The sequence below is a fragment of the Anopheles arabiensis genome, chromosome 2 (genome assembly GCF_016920715.1).
Source record: "Anopheles arabiensis isolate DONGOLA chromosome 2, AaraD3, whole genome shotgun sequence".
NCBI classification, from domain to species: Eukaryota; Metazoa; Arthropoda; class Insecta; order Diptera; family Culicidae; genus Anopheles; species Anopheles arabiensis.
Window position 1 is genome coordinate 27,254,224 of NC_053517.1, and position 22,079 is coordinate 27,276,302.

Consider the following 22,079-nt stretch of genomic DNA (forward strand, 5'->3'; position numbering starts at 1 on the left):
CCCAAAGGTTCGAATGATTTACTCTCTTGAGCTCCACACACATGCAGTTCATCGAAGCTTCGACCCATCGGCAACACCAACTCATTATTCAAATGTGCAACCCTCGAGAGGACAAAGATTTACGGATTCGAGTCATTTCTGCGCCTTTCCCCATCATCCATCCGTTGCCCATTTATTTATCATTTTAATCGATTCCCAATCATTCGCCCTAACTTTCATCGATTTAATCTGCGTCGATGGTGGTGATGTATTTTACTGGTCCATTGCACAGCGGGCATGTCGAGGTGTTTTACCCCAAGAGAGAACCAGTTGGACATCGGCCAAATCACTTCAACGTTGAAACAACTGTCCCACTTTCACTGGGCATAGGGAATTTGATCGGTTGGGCATTGTGTTAGCTGTTCATTAATTTACATAAGTTTGTTTCTCATCGCCCTGGTGCTTCATTGCCTTCCAAATGGACACAATGAGCAGATGAAATAGATCTCTCTCACTCGGATCTGCCTCCCACTGTGAGGCTCATAAGTTTTAAGTAATTACTCTGATCACCAAAAATACCTCTCCTTGGACTTAGGACGTACCGAAAACGTATTTTTACCCGTTTTGGAATTGTCCTCGGATCATCTTTACCTTTCATGGAGTAAATGATGAAATATTAATCCACCCCAAAACACCCCGGTAACACACAAAACTGGACACCAGATGGGATAGCACGTGACGCTGCATGGAGTTATCGGAAAGGAAACGTGCTTCTTTTATTTTACCGAATTTGGAATAATTTTATGACCGTCCGACCTCAACCCATTAGTTAGGTGTAGAGTTACATCGATGGCGAAGTTGTTATTTAGTCACCGGAAATGGTGGTATGCTACCTTTCACGCTGACACAAAATAAGGCAAATAAGAAGAAATGGTATTCAAATTGACACGGTCGCTTAAAAGATAACTCGTTTCCGGTGACGTTCGTATCACACGTTCAATCGTCGCGCCATACTTATTGCAAGGCTGGCAAGGAATGGATTCGATTTCAATTAATTTATAATTCAAATACAATATCGCTACCAAGTGCTTCCATGAAGCCGTACGACGGTGGTTATGGAGGTAATTTTGGAACCGAATGACGTTTTTAATTAGTCGTCACTTTCGCCATTCCGTTTTTTACACTGTACGACAAAGGGGTTTCTTTGCTGTTAAATAAACCAACATTTCTGCATCCTGATCGAGTTTTAATTAAGGGTTTGAAATGATTTCGTATGGTGTTGAAATTGCAATTATGACAACTCTGATCGAATTAATTGAAAAGCAATATTAATTTATGTACAAAATCCATTAATTGAGGGCATGCTAAGAGCAAGCTACAGTATTCACATAGAGAATTATAACAACTTCCAGAGGTCTACATGAATTCTCTTCTTCTTTGGCACAACAACCGCTGTTGGTCAAGGCCTGCCTGTACCCACTTAGTGAAATGAGCTTGGCTTTCAGTGACTTATTGTTACCCTAGCAAGATAGTCAGACCTACGTATAGGGGCACGGTCTATTCGGGACTTGAACCCATGACGGGCATGTTGTTACGTCGTACGAGTTGACGACTGTACCACCAGACCGGCCGCATGAATTCTCTTACAAAACTTTGTTTTCAATCACACATCCACCAGTCACCAAAAACATATGCTAATGCTATAATCAAATTAATATTTATAAGTAAGCGGATTCTTTTAAGTTTCCCGCGTGCAATAACTCACTCGGTCTGCGAGGCGGCTGTCGCTTACGTTCAAACAACTTCATTTGCCTTCCGGAAAGAAGAATTTTACCATTTTACAGATGACAGTAGCATTAATCAATATTCATTAAACATTTGCAATATAATCTCAGCAACCACGTGATTTAACGAAATGTATTTTATTTTGCGTCAAATCTTTAATTCAATGTGTTATAAATTTACAGGCAACTGACAGACAACCATATCTACACCATCGAGAAAGATGCCTTGCACGATCTGATCTCGCTGGAGAGATTGTAAGTTATGATTTTATTTCTACCTAGCCTTGTTATCTATTCCAACCCGTCCTCTCTTCGATCGCCCGCATTCTTTCTCTAATACAACCCTACTTGCACCTATACAAACCAACCATCTGGCCATCAGTCGCTAAATCCGGCCTGGCAGGCACCGCCACAGCTTTTTGCTCTACCGACACTCCAAATACCAACCGACGGATTCGATTCATATTAACCAACACAAGACCTGTCAAATCACCTGTCCGCCGTGTTGAATATTACCTGTCGCAGTCAATCAGTCAACTTTATGCGTAGGTTTTCACAATTCGGTGGTTTTGTGCAAATTCTACCCAGTGTCAGTGGAAATATTTTGACAGAGGCTGTTATTCGATTGCTACATATCACATAGTGTTGTTTGCTTGCGGCTGCAACGTTGTCTCCAATTAGAAACACATGGTTTCTTCCTATTCCAATATTACACTCAGCTGCAACACCATCAATTCGTTGTATTTTTTGTGAGTTTTTACTCTTGTCTGGTTTGATCTGAACACCAGAGTTGCAGACCGTTTAGTATTAATTTATGCACACTTTGCTGTTGTTGGGTAGGCTTTATTTACAACTATTTTACGTCGAAAGGTGCCACGGGCATAATAAAATAACTTGAATTATTAGATCCACCCCGCGTGGTAACGGCCAATTTGCAATATTTTTATTCGATAGAGTGTGGTTCCTATTGTTGTTGTGATGGCCTTTATCGATGAATCCGAAACGTAGATAATCGATTCATGAGACAGGTATCATTGGAGCTTAAAATTTATGACATTTGATAAGCAATGACGATAATTGGTTGTGTTTGTGCCATGATATTTCTACAAAATACAAATTAATTAAGATAGTATACCTCACACTTCACAACCTACAACACAATTTTTAGAAAGAATCGAATTAATTTCAAAAACAATACAGGAATGAAAATTTCCTATTAAAAATATACTAAGTTTAAAAATAGAATAACGAAATCAAAAGAAGAGTAATCAATTTTACAATACATTATTACGATTATCTTTTTATTACAATGCATATGATATAGACGACCTATGATTGTAGTAAATATTTTGACTCGTCTCTAATGGTCACCTGACAACAACCCACGACTCTCTTGTTGACCACACACATTAATTAAAAGAAAATCAAAAGAAAAAAGATAGAAATGAAACTCACAATCGCTTGCCCCAATGCGATTGGAAATCGATTTCCGTTAATTATCTGAAACCTCGTTTTTATCGTTCATCTTACGATCATCTTGACGTAATTGATCACGCCTTCCTTGCGTTCCGAAGGAAATATCAATATCGCTTAGCAAACCAAATTCATATTCCCCTACATCACTTTGCTTCCGGCGAGGGCAAGCTGACGCCCGAAAAGGGTATGGGACAGGGAACTGGCGTCAGTAATAATCAACAGTGGGTGGACTCTATTTACTGTGACATATCTTTAATTAAGTTTCGACGACACAGCGACTGGTTTAACGACCATCACTACACAGGCTACGCTCACTCGCTTGTTTCAATCGTTTCTCTTTCGTCCTTCTTGTCACGAGATTTGCTTACTTTCGTCTTATTTTCATCACTCTTATAATTATTATGATTTTATGTTCCGTTTCATTCCTTTTTTCAGGCGACTTAATAGCAATCGCTTAAAATCTATACCAGATAATTTTTTATCCAGTGCCGCTAATTTATTACGATTGTAAGTAGTAGTTTGTAGTGATTTATTTCCGTTCGATGTATGTTTTTGTTTTCCTTTCTTGTTTGTGTGTTTTGTGTTTATCTGTTTAGCAAATGTATAGTCATTTGTTTCCTTTTGTTGAGCGAGTCAAAGTCATTAGACCGAAAGCTGCTTAGACATTTTCAAAGCAGATCGATTCTAATTAGCAACAAGATTTGGCTTTCTTTTTGTTGTTTTGTTTTTTGACCAATTAATTTGATTTTAGTGTTTTTTATACTTTGTTAATGGACAAACGCTTTTCAGTCTTTCGTATGCATGCAATACAAATTAGTTTTTGGCTTTTATGTTTTTGAAGCATTTTTTATTTTGCATATTTGGCTCCCACTCTATGTTGAACAGTCTCAGAGGTTTAAGTTTGCATGATTAACGACACCAAAAACGATGACTTTTTTATTGATAATTGTCATTTGTTAACATTGTTCTTACGTTTGCACACTTTTGAGATATCTTTTCTAATTTGTTAATGGATCTAATCGACGATTGATAGCATGATTGATGTTGCTCAATGTGTCGTTTTGCCGTTCTATATGATGCGAACAGTAACATTCAATCGGAACAAAACACAACACATGCATCCAAAATATATAAAGCCTAGAATAGCATTTAGTGTCTCTCAAATTCAGCTCGTAACTCACTTACGATTACGCTACAGTAGCTGAATGATAACAGCCACTAAATCAAGACTTGACTCAAACATTCGCATTTACAGGGATCTATCACACAATGCACTCACTGCCGTACCGAAACGTGCGTTCAAGGGAGCACCGGCGCTGCGCAGTCTTCAGCTGGACAACAACCAAATCACCTGCCTGGATGAAGGTGCCGTGAAAGGACTAACAGAGCTGGAGATACTGTAAGTACATAGCCAGCAGTTCACCAGTGGCTGTTCAAATGAAATTACTTCCGAGCACAACAACACCAATGCGGCGTTTCTTTTCTTTTACCTTTCGTTTCCATTTCATTTCATTGCGGGCCTGCAGGACCTTAAATAATAATAACATCACCACGCTTCCGCGCGACATGTTTGCCGGAATGCCACGCCTGCGAGCGCTGCGCCTTTCGGAGAACCCGTTTGCGTGCGATTGTCATCTTTCCTGGTTGGCACGGTATCTGAAGAATGCATCACGTCTGGCACCGTACACTCGGTGCCATTCGCCCGGTCAGCTCAAGGGCCAGAATGTGGCGGATCTGCACGAGCAGGACTTCAAATGTTCCGGTAAGTGTGCGGACGGCCAACGCGAACGGTCAGTCCTAATCCAGGTGTGTTGAACGACGCAGGCGACGCTGGAATTCAGTTCAGACTGGAGTGCCACATAATTGTTGTTTGTTCTGAGCCGTGGGTGCACCATGGGATGGACTTATATGGCTGTCTAGTGTATACTTCAACATGGAAAACACGCAATGTGTTTGGTTTTTTCCCCTTCGTCAGTACGGTACAAAGTAGGGCTTGTCTCGGATGTTCCCTATAGTGAGGTTCATCCAGGCTGGGACATTGTTTGGGAGCGGCCTTCGACACAACAGCTAGAAGCATTGGCACCCAACGATGACAGTACAGTAACTACTATGTCCCCTGGAACACTACATTGCTCCAATTATGTTCATCCAATCAACCTCAAACTAATTTGTCGTCCGATTGGTCGACCGTAATTGGAGAGTGGTGACATAGTGGTCCACAATTCTTCTGTAATATAATTAATCGCAAGGACTTTGTTTACTTTGAGGCGTTTATGACAAAAAACAACGAATATGAATCACAGTTTCAACATAAGATTTAGAATAATTTTATACTACTTTCGTTTTATTTTTCACAATATCGTCATACGACACGTTCCATAGCTTATTCATAAAATGCAAAACGTCCTCCAAGCCTCTGAAAATTAACTCACGTCTGTATTAAAGCTTCCAACGAATAATTACATTTTTTATTATGCAGCACACGCAAATTGCGTTGCGTTTTCTTCGTGTTCATTATTATTATTACGGAACCACACTGCAACGAGCTTTTACGTTCAAACACGTCGTCCGACACTTGGCTTGGCGAAACCATATCAAACGTGATACGACACTAATTTATTTTCCCCAGCATTCTAATGAAGTTGCCAACAACGACATCATGGTGGGAAATGTTTTTTTCCTCACTTTTTCCACACACACACTCACTGATGCAAATTGCATTCAAAAATAATCTCTGCTCTGTACCACGTGCTGGATAAAAACGTCAGCTTTCAGATGATGGAAACAATACAAAATGGAAATAAAAGTCCTGCTGTAGATTTAAACCAATCAAATCCACCACGGTTCAACCACGAGAGCTATCAGCTTTTGTGGACGCATCATTTGAAATGGTACGCATTCAAAAGCAGGTCAAATTGAGGATTTGGTTGAACCACCACTCAACGCTATACGTGTGCCGCACGATTGAGTGATTCAGGAAAGGCAAATTTTACTGCAAATGGGTCTATTAAACGTTGCACCTGCGCTACGACCGCGGCTTTTCCGCGTGTAATTCCTCTTACTGTGGGGGAATAAACTCATAAACCTCATACTCATCACCTGTACCTGCCATCCACATCATCACACAGCCCAAATGGTTTGGATCGGTGGGTAAGGACCGCGAAAACTAGAAGCAATCTGGACACTGGGCACAACATCACTGCCTGCATAGAACGCAACAACATAGCTCGAGGACCACACTGCGTTCACACTTTCGCGGACCCATTTTGCACAGCTACCAAACACTTCCTCCGTACGTGACACTCATGAATATGTAAATGTTAATTTATGCCACCTCCGTGTGTGTGTGCTCTGCTCTGGAAAGGGCAACGGATAACGCATTCTCGTTTGGGGGGTTTTGGTTTGCGATTTTCACACTCCACGCCAGTGCAGTGTTACAGAGATGAAAAGCACGTCATGGGCTAGAATTGGCCCACGCTCACACACACACATTCACGCCTTTGGATCAATGAAATCAAATTAGTAGAAAAATAATCGTCCAACTGAACCGGCCCAAATCGAACTTTTCCGACGCAGTCTGCCGACGTGTCTAGACGCGAGGCAATCGATTACAACTCGTGCATTATTGTGTGTCCTTTTTTTCAACTCTCAGTACTATTAAAATAATGCACGACCTAATTCGATACGAAGTAGATACTCGTTGAGAAAGCATTAGAGGTTTGCTAATAGTCACATATCACTCCATAAAACTCGATTACCACCACATGGCGACGGGGACATAATTGGTCATTATTATCCTTTTTACGCAATTGCTTACTTCACACTGCAAAACACGTATTCACGTTCTAGTGAGCCAATACTAACGTCTAGGCGAGTGTAAAAAAGCTATTACATCGTGTTGAATGAAATTAAACATAAACGTTGGTGTATAAGTGTTTATTTATGGAAATTTTGCACAATTTACAATTAAAAGGAGCTCAATTACAACAACATCAGCAATATGTTGCGCTGTTAACATTAGAATACTTTCATGAACTGCTACAATGAACCACATCGTGTTTAAATCGAGGTTTAATTGCAACAAACCTCAAACTTCATGAGGTGGAACAAACAGCGCACTTTAAAATGTTATTAAATCAGAGTGAGAGCTTTAAAAGTTAATCCATTACGCAAAATTAAATCAAATCACGCCCAAGCAGCCAAATTTTAGCGCTAACGCTGTTTATTATTTATCAATACGCAGGCCTCACCGAGAACGCACCGATGGAGTGTGGCGGTCGAAGCCTCTGTCCCCATCCGTGCCGCTGTGCCGACGGAATTGTCGACTGTCGGGAGAAAAGTCTTACCACCGTACCGTCCACGCTACCGGAGGACACAACTGAGCTGTAAGTGTTTTCCTTTTTTTATGTTACTGTCGCCATCTCCTGGGACGCTTTGGGCATTATAATATGTAATCTAAATATTTTTACAGCCGGCTCGAGCAGAACTACATCACCGAAATTCCACCGAAAGCGTTCGCTAACCACCGGCGCCTTAAGCGGATAGACTTGTCAAATAACAATATTTCGCGAGTCGCCTACGATGCCTTCAGCGGGCTGAAGTCCTTAACGTCGCTGTAAGTATGCGAAGACGCGGAATCCGGAAACGGTGTCCCACTTCCGAGAGCACAACCCCAAAAATCTCAGCTACACGAGTAGGACGTTAAATTCTTATCATAAGTAAACAGAGTTGCCGCTCCCATCCTCTTTACTATGTCTATAAAAAGCTCTCAGCCGTGGAATCAACCGCTCCGAACACTATCTCTAGCTCATTCGCTCACCCCCAGACTAACGTCTTCTTTTGCATGCATTGGTGACCGTTTGCAGCGTTCTTTATGGTAATAAAATTAAGGATTTACCGGCGAGCGTTTTCAAAGGATTAACCTCACTCCAGCTGCTACTGCTGAACGCGAACGAAATCAGTTGCGTGCGAAGAGACGCTTTCAAGGATCTGCATAATCTCAGCCTTTTGTCACTGTACGATAACAACATCCAGTCGCTGGCCAACGGAACGTTCGACTCTCTGCGAAGCATCCAAACGCTGTAAGTATCGCCATTCGGTGCGAACGGGCGGTACACCCGTGGTCCTCTGCGATCCGTGCGTCACCAAAACGTGTTCATCCTGACCTGCGGCTTTTTGTCGGTTCTTTCTTGCAGACATTTGGCACGCAATCCCTTCATTTGTGATTGCAATCTTCGCTGGCTGGGCGATTATCTGCACCAGAATCCGATCGAAACCAGCGGTGCCAAGTGCGACGCACCGAAGCGTATGCAGCGCCGCCGGATTGAAGCTTTGAAGGATGAAAAGTTTAAATGTAAGCTTTTGCGGTGCTGATTCCGCACGCCGCTAATCCTCGCTCTTCAAAAGAGGTTTATAACGCCTTTCTTTTTTTTACTTCGCTGTTTTCACACACCCAGGCACGGATGATTACAGCAAGATCAAGTACTCGGGCGAATGCCGCATGGACCAGGAGTGCCCGGCCGCCTGTCATTGCGATCGGACGACGGTTGACTGTTCCGGGCGAGGGTTGAAAGAAATCCCGCGTGACATTCCGCTCTACACCACGGAACTGTAAGTGGCTGTTCCTGTTCGGCATACTTGTTGGGATGATGTTTCGCCGAAGATGGAGATTTTCACTAACCTATCTTCTCAACATTTCCTCACCAGCCTGCTCAACGATAACGAGCTTAATCGCATCAAGTCGGATGGACTGTTCGGTCGGCTGCCAAATCTGGCAAAGCTGGATTTGCGCCGAAATCAGATATCCGGCATCGAACCGAACGCGTTCGAGGGTGCCACCCGGATACAGGAGCTGTTTTTGAGTGAAAACAAAATCGCCGAAGTGCACAACAAGATGTTCCTGGGGCTTCATCAGCTCAAGACACTGTAAGGGAAAGCATTTTTCCGTTGAAAAATGGTCGAAATCGCTTGCTGACATGCGTTTTCTTATCTGTGTGTTTTTTTTTCTTCCATAGATCACTTTACGATAACATCATTACCTGCGTTATGCCCGGTTCGTTTGACTACCTGACGTCTCTGACACAGCTGTAAGTGCCTTCGGTAATCTGCACTCGAAGGATTACACGAGCCAAGCACATTGCTCCGGTGGTACGGGTTTTTTTTAAACATGTTTCTTCGTTCCTTCCCAGAAATCTGGCCTCGAATCCGTTCCGGTGCAACTGCCATCTTGCCTGGTTCTCGGACTGGCTTCGCAAGAAGCAGCTGAATGGGCCGCCGGCCCGTTGCACTTCCCCGTCGAAGGTGCGCGACGTGCCGATCAAGGATTTGCCACACTTTGACTTTAAGTGCACCTCCGACATGGATCAGGGCTGTCTCGGCGAGGGTTACTGCCCGCCGTCCTGCACCTGCACCGGCACGGTGGTGCGTTGCTCCCGCAACAAGCTAAAGGAAATCCCCAAATCCATCCCGGCGGAAACGACGGAGCTGTACCTCGAGTCGAACGAAATCTCGATGATACATTCCAATCGCATCAGCCACCTGAAAGCACTTACCAGATTGTAAGATACGCAACTGCAACGATGTTGAAAAGAACAAGCGAGTGTTAATGTGCAATCTTTTACCATTTTCCCCCACAGGGATTTGAGCAACAACCAGATCGGAATACTGTCCAACCACACCTTTGCAAATCTAAGCAAACTCTCCACGCTGTAAGTTTAGCTACAATCTACCTTAAACGTTCAGTCACTCGTTTATTCAGCACAATTCCAATTCAATTTTGCGTCGGTTTTTCAGCATCATAAGCTACAACAATCTGCAGTGCGTTCAGAAGTACGCTCTTGCCGGGCTGACCAACCTGAAAGTGCTTTCGCTGCATGGGAACAAAATTTCGATGATTCCGGAGGGTACCTTCAATGATTTGCAATCAATTACGCACATGTATGTATTCGGTACCGAATGTCGGGACGCCCGGCGGGCAAATTGATAATCATATCCCTTTACGTTTACTTTCCTCCCCACACAAACACACAAACACAGTGCCCTTGGCAGCAATCCGCTCTACTGTGACTGCTCCCTTCGCTGGCTGTCCGAGTGGGTTAAGCGGGACTACGTGGAGCCGGGCATTGCGCGCTGTGCCGAGCCGGAACCGATGAAGGATAAGCTCATCCTATCGACACCGGCCACCCAGTTCGTTTGCTCCGGCAAGGTAAGCAACGAAATACTGTCCAAGTGCGACGCTTGCTACACGTTCCCGTGCAAGAACGAGGCGACGTGCAGTGCGCTGCCGGAGCGGCAGTACGAGTGCAAGTGCAAGCCCGGCTACCACGGGACGCACTGCGAGTTTATGATTGACGCGTGCTATGGCAATCCGTGCCGCAACAACGGTACCTGCACGGTGCTGGAGGAAGGACGCTTCAGCTGCCATTGCCTGCAGGGGTACACCGGTTCGCGGTGCGAGGTCAACATAGACGACTGCGTGGGGCACAAGTGCCAGAACAATGGTACCTGCGTGGACGGGGTGAACTCGTACAGCTGCTCCTGTGCGGCCAGCTTCACCGGCGAGTACTGCGAGAGCAAGATTGAGTTCTGCGGCAAGGACTTCAATCCGTGCCAGAACGGGGCAAAGTGTGTCGACCACACGACGCACTACAGCTGCGACTGTCTGCCCGGCTACCGGGGGCTCAACTGTACCGACAACATTGACGACTGTGTCAATCACATGTGCCAGAACGGTGGCACATGCGTGGACGGCATTAACGACTACACGTGCAAGTGTCCGCACGAGTTTACGGGCAAGTTCTGCGAGGGCGCCCCCATGGTGGCGATGATGTATCCGCAGACGTCGCCCTGCCAGCAGCACGAGTGCAAGTTTGGCGTGTGCTTCCAGCCCAACCCATCGAGCGCGGACTACATCTGCAAGTGTGCCCCGGGCTATTCCGGCAAGCGCTGCGAGTATCTGACCAGCCTCACGTTCCTGCATAACAACTCGTTCGTCGAGCTGGAACCGCTGCGCACCAAGCCGGAAGCGAACGTGACGATCGTGTTTAGCAGCACGCAGCAGAATGGTGTGCTGATGTACGACGGGCACAACGAGCATCTGGCGGTGGAGCTGTTTAACGGCCGGATCCGGGTGAGCTACGACGTCGGGAACGATCCCGTGTCGACGATGTACAGCTTCGAAATGGTGGCCGACGGCAAGTACCATCTGGTGGAGCTGCTGGCGATCAAGAAAAACTTTACCCTGCGAGTGGACCGCGGCCTGGCTCGCTCCATCATCAACGAAGGCTCGAAGGACTACCTGAAGCTGTCGAGCCCGATGTACCTCGGAGGGTTGCCGGCGGAGCCAGGCCAGCAAGCGTACAAACAGTGGCACCTCCGCAACCTGACCAGCTTCAAGGGCTGCATGAAGGAAGTGTGGATCAACCACAAGCAGGTTGATTTTCTCAATGCCGCCCGGCAGCAGAAGATAACGCCGGGCTGTGCGCTGCTCGAACCGGACAGCGAGGGCGAAATGGACGACGAGTTTATGCAGGAAACGCCAGTCATCCTAAAGGAGGTATGCTGCGGAGACACGCACACAGCGAATCGTTCGTCTAGCTAATGCATCAATCCATTCCAGGTGAATCCTTGCGAAAATCATCAATGCAAACGGGGCGGAAAGTGTGTGCCCAACGGTAAGGGTGGCTACACGTGCAAGTGTAAGAAGGGCACCAAGGGCAAATACTGCGACCAAGGTGAGGGATCGGTATCGCTAGTGATCGACGAGGACCCGTTCAAAACTTCCTCTTCCGGTATATAGCAAACACTTTTTTTGATATCAATCCATTTTGCCTTACACACACACACACATATTCGTCTGCTAACTAATTGGATTAAACACTAATTTTGTTCCGTCTTTTTCGCTTCTTGAAAGCCATGCCAAATTCGTTTCGTTTCTGCAATATTGTTGCTGCCGCGCTCAACTTGCAAACGCCATACACTTGCTAATATTCGTGCAAAACTAATCGTTAACCAGAAAACAAACTTTATTTCAATATTTTCTGCTTTAATTACATTGGCTTTCGCTGTAAACAAATTTGGTTTTGTATGAAAACTTTGATTTTGTGCAACAAGAAATGCATGAGAGACAACAGAATTCACACAAATTAGTTTGAACATGATTCAAAATTCCGATTCAACGGAAGAGTAGGTTTTCAATAAAAAAGCATGCATGTAGTTTTAGCTTCGCTTACAAACACTTTCAACTATGAAATTTATTTAAATGTCTATTTAATCTGTCATACCTCAACAGCAGCCTCCACTTGCCGCAAGGAGCAGGTGCGAGAGTACTACACAGAAAACGATTGCCGTTCGCGGCAGCCGCTCAAGTACGCCAAGTGCGTTGGAGGTTGCGGCAATCAATGCTGCGCTGCCAAAGTCGTACGCCGAAGAAAGGTAAGCGTGACATTGTTTCCCCAATGGGGAAGGTTTTGAGAAAACAATTTGCCACCCTACTGACCGTTTGCACATTCTCCCCTTCCCCACAGGTACGCATGGTGTGCAGCAACAACACCAAATACGTGAAGCAGCTGGATATTGTGCGAAAGTGCCACTGTACGAAGAAATGCTACTGACTGCAAGACGCGACTACCCATGAACCACCACCAATACCATCAATAATATCTGTGCAGCATGTAGCAACATCACCCGACAGTGGCATTAGGCACCACAGCGGCCAATCGAATGGCAACCTAGGATTACATGTATCTAGTTTAAGTGAAGCTAATTTAAATACTACTACACATAGCAGCTCTAGCGATAAGTGGATAAACTTTGAGGTCGACTACGACGACGACGAAATGATGCAGAACGATGCACCGGCCGCGGCACCACTGGCCGTGGTGCCGGTCGAGCCACGCGCGGCCGAAACACTGGCGGGTGGTTCCGCCGCCGCTGCCGGCACAGCGGGCGGCGACGACTTCCATCGCGTTATGCACCAGCTGGAGGAGCTGAAGGAGAAGCCTCTGTTCAGTGAGGATGAGCTCGAGGAGGCCACCGAGGAGGACGATCTGTTCGACGACGAAGACTACGACCTGGAGGAGGTCATACGTCGGCATAAGCAGCGGTTGGAGGAAAGCCGTCGGAAGGCCGGATTCGTCGATGATGACGATGACGACTACTACGACGACTACAGTGCCGAAGATGATGAGGATGAGCAGCAGCGGAGAAAACAGGCGAAACAGCCGCTCGCCGCTGGTGCTCCCGATGGGTCCACGCCGAGCGGAGGTACCGACAGTGTGATGCAGGACTATCTGAGTAACATCAAGAGCAAATCGGCACCCCATCGGTTCAAGTCGAAGTTTGACGACTTTACCGATGGCGACGATGCGGACACACTGTCCGGTATCAGCAGCAGCCGGAAGCTGCGCAAGAATGATTCCATCAAAATCATCTCCACGCCCAACGGGAAGGTGGGTATCGTGTACAAGGTGGAGCCGAAGGCAACCGAGGACGACGCATCCAGGAAGGGGGCGTCCGAGGGCGGCAGTGCTGGTGCGGGGCCGAGCGGGGCGACTGGCGAGCAGCGACAAAACAAGATCACGCCGGTCATCACGGCCGACGGTAAGGTCGCGTTGCTGTACCGGGGAGCGTCCGACAACGGGGACACGTTCCGGAACAAGTACGAGCCGATCACGGCCAAGGACATACTACAGTTGATCGACAATAATAATAATAACAATAGTAACGGCGGGGCGGCGGCGCCAGCGGCCGGCATCAGCTCGCCCGCTAGCGGGGCGGGCATCCCAAGCAACACTAACAGCAGTATTAAAAATATTACCAATAATAATATTTATAATAGTCATAATAATTACGGTAATAGTTATGATAGTTTTAATAGAAACGTCAACAATGTGATCGTCGATTCGCATCCACCGGAAACGGGCGATGACTCGCGGGAAAACAGTGCGGCCAGCGGTGGGGCGAGTCGCTTCGATCCGGCACCGACGGCAGCCGCGTACCCCTGGGTCACCACTACTACGCCAATGCCCCGCAAGAGTGCGGGCAACGTACACCACGTCGCTTCGGCCGGCATCTCCTCAACCGTCGGCCCCCATCACGTCCCAGCCGGCAGGATGGAAGGTACGCTGATGCCGACCACACCCAGTGCGTACCAACCGTACGAGCGGCAGGAAAACTCGCTGCTCATCAATCGCCCGCTCTCGGAGGTGCTGGGCATTCGCAAGAACCAGTACATGGAAACGAACACGATCAAAATACCAAATAGCGAAACATCCACGAACAAGATGCGCATCGGCAACAACAACAATCTGCTGTCCTCGCTGCTGCACAACCTGCAGCAGGGCCTGACGAACGGAACTTCGGCCATCCACTCGGACCACCAGCACCACGGTCGACCATCGACCGATGACGATCAGCACCGGCGCGCCGGGTACAGCGTGAACGGGTTCAGCCGATCGCGGTTCTACATCAACCGGCGTACGACACCCGCCCTGCCACCGCGCATCATCAAGGAGGAAAGCGAGGAGGACACGTTCATCGGTGACGGGGACGACAACTCGCTGCCGGAGGTGATCAACCTGGCGATCATACCCGCGTTCGAGCACGAGATCGACGAGAAGTACATCCGGCCGCACCATGGCGATCTGCACCGGCGCCACCGGCATCAGTACAACGTGGCACCGGGCCAGCCGGCGGTCCACTGTGCGATGCAGGCGCTCGTGGCCTGCGCCGTGCTGGCGACCTTCTTCGGCATCGTCGGCACGTACTTCAAGTCGCGCGTCGTCGATCACATCCGGGTGCTGTACTGGTAGGATTTGTGCGGTATTCGATCGGTGCCGTTGGAGCATCAGAACTATCAGAACTACTACTACCGGCTGTATCGGAAGCTGGTGCAACGATAACCGGTGTAGCTCTGGCTCCGTTTCTGATCGATCGAATACCACGCTCAACTGCCGTTTTGCCGCTCGCTAAGGCGTTGTTAGTAATGGCGTATTTAACGATAGACGATTTCTGATAGTTGAGTTCCTGGGACTGCACATCGGTCTCGGGTTCATCTGGTTTTTTTTACAATATTATGCTTGCAAACACACACCAACCCATATCTATGTTTCTCTGATTGGAAAGATCGTTTCTAAGAACGCCATTCAACATAGTTTCCTACGAACTACTACGAGCTTAGGATTTGAAACTACTGTTAGCAGCGACGCGACACAGTGACTCACGCTGTGGACGCGTGAGTATAATCCCATGTAGAGAGAGAGAGAATGTAAGAGTATCCTTCAGTGTGTCTTTGAATGTGAAACTGAAAGCAAACTGTCCCTGTGTCTGAACCCTTTTGTCCTTACTGCTAAATGGTCTGTCCGTAACGGCGTATGTCCTGAGCCGTAGTGCCGTTCTCAGCAAAACTAGTAACCAACAGAATTAACCACCTGTATGTGTCGTCTTCGCCGTCAATGATGTCTCATGTACGTGTTTCGGTGTTAATGCTAGATCGAGAACAAACGACGAACTGAAAGGATGATGATATTCGCGGGGACAGGGGCCCTTCTCTCTCTCTTCTGTGGTTTTCTTTCTACGCCCGCAGCAGCCAGTGTAAAGCGACGCCATATATAAACTGTAACATATGTTTTGTGAGCCTAGAGTATAGTATGCATTTTTGTATTGAAGAGTGTCGTTGGTAGCGAATCTGTTCAAACTCTGTATCCTATCGTGAAAATGCAAATCGAGTTTAAGGCCTTTAATGAAAGGAGCAATCGAACGGATGGCCATTGTAAAAAGAAAGGTTAAACACACACACGCAGACACACACATCAATCAATGCAACACAGTGCAAAGCTAACATTACACATTCATTCATTCTGATCGTTTAGATCACTAGGCTGACTAGTTAAGAAAAATACAATGCAATCTAGCATCTTCTCTCCTTCCCGCAAACATGTAAAAGGGTTCGTAAAGAAGGAAACTAAAACAAAAACGAACCAAGAAAAGCGTAAAAAACGAAAGGAAATGAAACAAACAAACAAACAAAAATGGGTAGTCGCGCAATTAAAAAACAAAAACATTTTCAAAAATAAATAATACGACCAATGGTAAAAGAAAACGATTTTCCTCTACGCTAAAAAAAAGTATCGAAAACACGTGAATCGTTTGCAAAGGGAAAGGAAGAGAAGAGACGCGTTTAAACAGCATGGCAAAAGAATTGCAATCCAAACCAAGAGGCAGTACAAGCGTGGTAAGCCACGTTTTGCTTGTGAAATCATTCAAACACTTCGGCTAATGCACTTGGGGCCGGATGCATTGTCGAGTGCATTGTTAAAGTGTATAAGTTTAATTATAGGAAACAGTGTGTCTGTGTGACTGTGTGGAAACTGCGGAATGATGATTTCAAAATCACAAAACTCTCAACTAACGGCTATCGCAACAGCTACCAATAAGCATAATGGAACGAAGAATGTTGGAAGGTGAAGAGACGAAGAAGCGAAGTTGAAAATGCCTTTTTAGTATGAAAAAAAAACAAAACGAAAAACAAAATGAAACATAACAAATCCTACTGGACAAATCCGTTTGGCAGAATAACTTGCGGACAGCACGAATTAAGGGTATGAAAACATGGTAGAGACAATTGAAAAAAGAAAAGAAAAGAATGCAACTCGGCAAAAGAATTTAAGAATGCAATCTGCTGCTGAAACATTATCTGATAACGAAAGTAAGCTAACATTTTTTCTAACAAACTCAACCAGGACCGGCCAATATTTCACTCTAAACTAGAATAGAACAACAAACAAACGCAAACAACAGGCTAAACGTGTGTATGTGTATGTGTACACCAAAAAAACAGCAGCAACAAAAAAACATGTGCAAACAACAGAAGTTAAGCGATGCGCGATACGTTTTGCTCTGCTCTTTTGTAAAACGAAAAATCATTTAAAGGATTGATGCAACCCTCGAATAACCAAACACAGTGTAACGAAGCAAATGTGTAAGCAGATTTGTAGCTAAAGCATTACTTATCTGTTGATGGAGATTTTTATTTTTAGCAGAACATTATTTATTAATTGATCAATTATATGGTCTCCATTTCTTTCCCATTTGTAGTGTGCCCCTTTTGTTTGTAGATGTCCTTTTTTTCAACGAGTTTCCTCTTATTAGTATTCTCATTTTTTACTATCACCGACACTATGCACTATCAAAGCGCTTTGTTTCCTCAACAACTCATGTCAAGGTATTTAGATTCAGTTATAAAAAAGCTCAACCTTCTTTGAAGTACAACATAAGAACTGGCTGATGCTTTCAAATCTTCAACCAGCAGGAGCACTGTAGTGCCAATCCAGGCCATTTTTATTTCTATTATTGTCAACGTTTCAACGTGTATAATCTCTATCTATCCTGTTGTACTCACCATGTGTATCCACTCTCTCTTTCCACCTTTTTCTCGCTAGTGTCCATCGGTATTATAATATCGGTCGTTTCGTGCTTTTATTGTCCAATTTCGCTATGCATTTATCATTTCCTCACTTTGCAAACAAACAAACAAACAAACAAAACCGCAAAATAGCTGTAATATGTGTGATGATTTAAACCTTCAGTATGTAAGCATTATATTATTGTTTTTATCTTTCTATACTTATACTAAAAAAGCCACAATGTGTTTATGTTTTCGCGTATGTTTTTTCGTATCATTTCGTACCAATTATACTATCGGTATTCGGTCCTCGTACAGTGACAAAATTGCAAGTTTCAATCTTTACGCGCTCAGTGCGAGAGTTGTGTTGCTTTATTTGCAAAGGGGAAAATATTGAAACGAAATTAAAATTTATGTTAACCTGCATTGTTACAAAGTTATAATGAAGTAAGTAAACTTTTAATTTAAAAAAAATCAACAGAAAAAAGTATATACTTGTGTATTATAGATATAGCAGCTAAATATATTGTCTTTTTACAAAAAGAACTAACCAAAGTGGGTTTGTTGTCTGGTTTAGGTTTTTTTTTTTCTCTTTTTTTGAGTTTTGATACATCCGAATAGTAGACTTTCAAGTAGACAAGAAGATAACAAGTTAATTCAACTTTGCAACCTTTATTACCCTCGTCAAATGGGTACAGTTTTTTATCAATATTGTCCTAAAATGAAAACGAAAATTTTGTCAAGTCATGTGGTAATTGCCGTTCCTTTTTTAATTTTTAAATTTAACGTTCAAAAACGTGATCGCTTGGAATTCGCCTGTATTCTGGATAGAGAAAAGAGCACAAAAGATGCTGAAAACCAGAATGTTGTGTGTTTTTACTAAACAATTTCCGAGATTGTATCAATTTTCCAACGGAACTCATTCGTACCGTATGTCGAGTGTTTTTTGTATTTGAATTTTCGAACATGTTTTCGAATTAATGCCACCACTGACAGCTGTGACAGCTTCGGATGTAAACAAATGGCAATGTTGTTGTTGTTGTGGATACATTTTCACGCGTGGTTCGCGAATCGAGCGGCTCTTAGCAAAACGATCACATATTAAAGGTTTCTCCAGCGAAAAATGTGAATTTAAATCAATATTCAACACCACATAAGCTCGAAGTACATATATAACAGGTGAGATAAAAATACTAGCACTAAAGGATAAGGGTTATTCATCTTCGTGATGGATCCTTCTCAGGTTGCTTTCCCACCGCCAGCCAGTGTACAACCATGAACAAAACCAAGGAAAAGGCGAAAAAGGCATCCAAAAACCTTCGTAATGTTTTAGCTCAACCTTTGACGATTGATTGGTAAGTAAGCAATTACAACTGCCACAATCCTATGTGCTATGCCGTACCGCATGCGTACGGGTAAGATTACAACAGATACGAATATCGTAAACAAATCGTTATCGGTTTGATAATGCTTATTGGCATGCTTGGGAACAATACAATATAAGCGTGACGCAATGATTAACGATGTAATGTGCCATTGTATGGTTTCGTATTTGAAAAAGGCGATAGCTTTTCGTGTGCGTGCGTTATCTTTCATCGTACTACGTATGTTTTCTTCCCCACACAGGCCCCGCATACCGGAGAGTGAAGTAAAACGATGCTCACGATTCCTGCAAGAGGTGGAACGGTACGAAAACGTCTTATCGTTACGTTTTGCCATCCATTAACCAACTGACTAATATGCGTTTTTTGCTTTCCCCGCGTAGTAAACACATCGTCAGCGGATGTAACGGCGTCATTCGATTGCTCCAGAGTGGGCAAGTGCTTGCCTGCTTCATACTTGACTCCTTTAACCCGAAAGTATTTGGTAAGCTAATCATCCAGATGGCACGAAAGCGTAACCCTTCCGTACTGGTGCTGGCAGTGCCTTCCTTCCCGGTGGACTGCGGCCGCAACAGTACCTTTCTGGCTGTAACGAAGCTCAAAGAAAACGAACAATCCGACGCGGTTCAAGCGTTGCTAAGCTGGATGAAGGATGTGTCGCTACGCAACGGCTTTATAACGCAGAAGCAGGCCGATGGTTCCACAATACGACGGAAGAAAAATAAACCACCGCCGGCGAAGAAAAGCGCCATCAATGTGCCTATGACCGATGAGGAGGTGGCAAAGTTTTACGTTTACGGACCGGCCGTTGAGAATAAGCAAGCCGTGAAGCGTTTTGCTCAGGACACGGAAGATTTTATTTCCTTTTCCGATACGAAGAGTGATGTGAGTGTGTCTCGCGACAAATATCAACAGCCAGTTCAGCCGCGCACGAAAAAGCTCAAACCGGTCAAGAGTACGTACGTCCCCCTGAAGGTGAACCGCGTGCAGGGCAACCCCAATCGTGTCGAGCACAAGAAGACGAAACAAAAGAAGAAGAAATCAAAAAAATAAAATAGAAAAACTACCATTCTACCGTTACCCGTTGCCCCCCTTAAGAAGTACACATCCGATCCGATTCGCCGATCTACAGTGCCCACACGCGCACATAGTCCACCTGGAACGAAGCTTCAGCACTGTCGTTCTCCTGCAGCTTCCACGTGGGCAGCCAGTCCGAGCGGCCCAGCCAGAAGTCGCGCAGTGCGGTGGGCGAGTTGTTCGACCACGGCTTGTTGCCGTTGGCGTTCACTGCCGGCGGCACATCGGGGAAGAATCCGTTCGTTCCGCCGACCGCCAGGTTCATGATGATGTAGAACTCCTGATCGAACGGTGCCATCTTACCGCCCGTCACCCACGGGTTCTGCACGCCCGGTCTACGCTCGTCGAAGCGACCCAACTCCCAGAAGTTGCCCTCCACCTGCATCACCTGCTCATCGTCCACCGAGAAGCGCATGAACTCGGGTGTCCACTCGAGCTGGTAGCGATGGAAGCCCTTGTTGAAACCTTGCCCCTTCGGGGAATTCTTCACCGCCGTTGCCATTTCGTACCCGTTCAGGTCCCACTGCGGGCCAAAGTGTAGCGTCGTGCCGACGTGCTCCACGCCGAGCTGATTACCGTTCACGCTGTAGTCAAGATTGCCGCGGCTTTCCATCAGATCGATCTCACCCGAGCTGGGCCAGGTACCGTACTGGTTAATCTTAGGCATGAGCCACAGCGCCGGCCACAGCCAGTCACCGGTCGGGATTTTGGCACGGATTTCCACCTTGCCGTACCGGAAGTTGAACGAGTTCACCGTGCGCACGCGGGCACTCTTGATCGGGTTGAGGTAGTTCGTTGGACTGCCCTGGCGCTCGCAGCCATAGTTAGAGGGGTTCGTGCAGCTATAATCAAAATAGGGAAAGAGAGACGCGTTAAGCTGCAACGAAAGCGGTCCCCGTGTGTCCCCTCTGCACTTACAAATCGTACGGTGTGCCACCGTGAACGTTCAGATTGCCACTCGAAAGGAACTCTTCTCCCGTTTCGTCGGCAAGCAGTGTTGGCCGGATGAAGAAGATGCCATCCTTGACGAAGGAATTGCGGCGACTGTTCAGGTAGTACTGGAACTCCCAGTTCTATTCAACAAAAAGCAACATTTCACCACTAATGTAACGTTTTTTTCCAATCTTTTAACCATTCACAGTACTTACACCACCACCGGCAAGCGTAACCTCGTGCTGCCACCGCTCCAGATCCAGCCGGTCGAAATTGTCCTCAAAGATAAGATCACCGGGACAGAAGGCACTGCGCTTCACCAGCGTACCGCTGGCCGTCGTTACCGAGGCACGATCACACGCGAGCGGTGCCTCACCATCGGGCACGGCAGGACGCTCGACCTCGTCGTCGTCACCAGCGTACGCATCGATGCAAACGGCAATCAGGGCCGCCGACAGTCCCACAATAATCACCAGCAGCGGGATCGTTCTGCGGTCGAAAAAGGACCTCATCTTGTAGCAGTAGCACCTTACCCACCCAGCAAAACAAACGCGAATGGAAACACCCGCCGGTAAGTGATTCGTCTTTATATTCCTCGCGTGCGGGCGTCCTCCTATCGCCTGAGGCCGGTTTCCTTAGCCCGCATCTCGCATGCCGATGACGCCGTTCGCACAGCATAGCGGCGGTCATTTATCGGTGATAGTGAGTGATAGTGAATTGTTGGGGGGTGTATTGAACGAGCCATTCGCTGCTCAATAAAGTCTATCTTATCAGTACCACCACGAAAGAGACGCGTGGGGTTGAGCGGACACACACACCGGCAGACCGATTTTCCGACACCGAGTGGCGTAGGATCGGTAGCATTTTCAGCAGGATTGCTTGCTGCGCTTGCAATCCGATTTGCTATTAGAGTCATCGCAAAATGGAAGGAGGGAGAGTGTGTGCGAAGATTATCTGTCTCATTTGATTACGGCGTCGTAATCAACCGGTACTGCACCGTACTATCGGGAGCAACAGCCGGCCAGTTTGACAAAAGGCGTTATGATT

At 45.9% G+C, this 22,079-nt stretch overlaps 4 protein-coding genes across 9 annotated transcripts in view; 3 read left to right on the forward strand and 1 right to left on the reverse strand.

Moving 5' to 3' along the window:
• LOC120903634 (protein slit) overlaps positions 1-12,880 on the forward strand; it is a 148,185-nt gene extending 135,305 nt beyond the window's left edge. The window contains exons 4-21 of one of the 6 annotated variants that reach the window (XM_040313180.1): positions 1,947-2,018; positions 3,675-3,746; positions 4,495-4,638; positions 4,766-5,001; positions 7,483-7,624; positions 7,711-7,854; positions 8,105-8,320; positions 8,435-8,592; positions 8,696-8,849; positions 8,946-9,164; positions 9,254-9,325; positions 9,428-9,796; positions 9,875-9,946; positions 10,032-10,175; positions 10,275-11,793; positions 11,857-12,028; positions 12,529-12,671; positions 12,764-12,880. In XM_040313180.1, coding sequence (XP_040169114.1) covers positions 1,947-2,018; positions 3,675-3,746; positions 4,495-4,638; positions 4,766-5,001; positions 7,483-7,624; positions 7,711-7,854; positions 8,105-8,320; positions 8,435-8,592; positions 8,696-8,849; positions 8,946-9,164; positions 9,254-9,325; positions 9,428-9,796; positions 9,875-9,946; positions 10,032-10,175; positions 10,275-11,793; positions 11,857-12,028; positions 12,529-12,671; positions 12,764-12,850 — 4,135 coding nt within the window. In that variant the 3' untranslated portion in view covers positions 12,851-12,880. The remainder of the gene's footprint in view (positions 1-1,946; positions 2,019-3,674; positions 3,747-4,494; positions 4,639-4,765; positions 5,002-7,482; positions 7,625-7,710; positions 7,855-8,104; positions 8,321-8,434; positions 8,593-8,695; positions 8,850-8,945; positions 9,165-9,253; positions 9,326-9,427; positions 9,797-9,874; positions 9,947-10,031; positions 10,176-10,274; positions 11,794-11,856; positions 12,029-12,528; positions 12,672-12,763) is intronic. The other 5 variants (XM_040313187.1, XM_040313197.1, XM_040313205.1 and 2 more) reach the window with 5 other exon arrangements.
• LOC120903667 (probable serine/threonine-protein kinase DDB_G0267686) lies at positions 12,854-18,186 on the forward strand (the record flags this gene model as incomplete). Its single annotated transcript, XM_040313232.1, has 1 exon — positions 12,854-18,186. A coding segment is annotated over one exon (2,196 nt), but the record flags the coding sequence as incomplete, so codon positions are not given.
• A 495-nt stretch (positions 18,187-18,681) lies between these two features.
• Positions 18,682-20,102, forward strand: LOC120893661. Its single transcript, XM_040295679.1, has 4 exons — positions 18,682-18,819; positions 18,884-18,995; positions 19,267-19,326; positions 19,406-20,102. Exons 2-4 carry the CDS (start codon positions 18,916-18,918, stop codon positions 20,073-20,075), a joined length of 810 nt encoding a protein of 269 aa, XP_040151613.1. The 5' UTR covers positions 18,682-18,819; positions 18,884-18,915; the 3' UTR covers positions 20,076-20,102.
• Positions 19,856-22,036, reverse strand: LOC120893659 (beta-1,3-glucan-binding protein-like). The gene is made up of 3 exons (XM_040295678.1): positions 21,248-22,036; positions 21,018-21,172; positions 19,856-20,941 (listed from the first exon to the last, which is right to left on the reverse strand). The coding sequence occupies exons 1-3, from the start codon at positions 21,542-21,544 to the stop codon at positions 20,149-20,151; spliced, it is 1,245 nt and encodes a 414-aa protein (XP_040151612.1). The 5' UTR covers positions 21,545-22,036; the 3' UTR covers positions 19,856-20,148.
• Between the last annotated feature and the right edge of the window lie 43 nt (positions 22,037-22,079).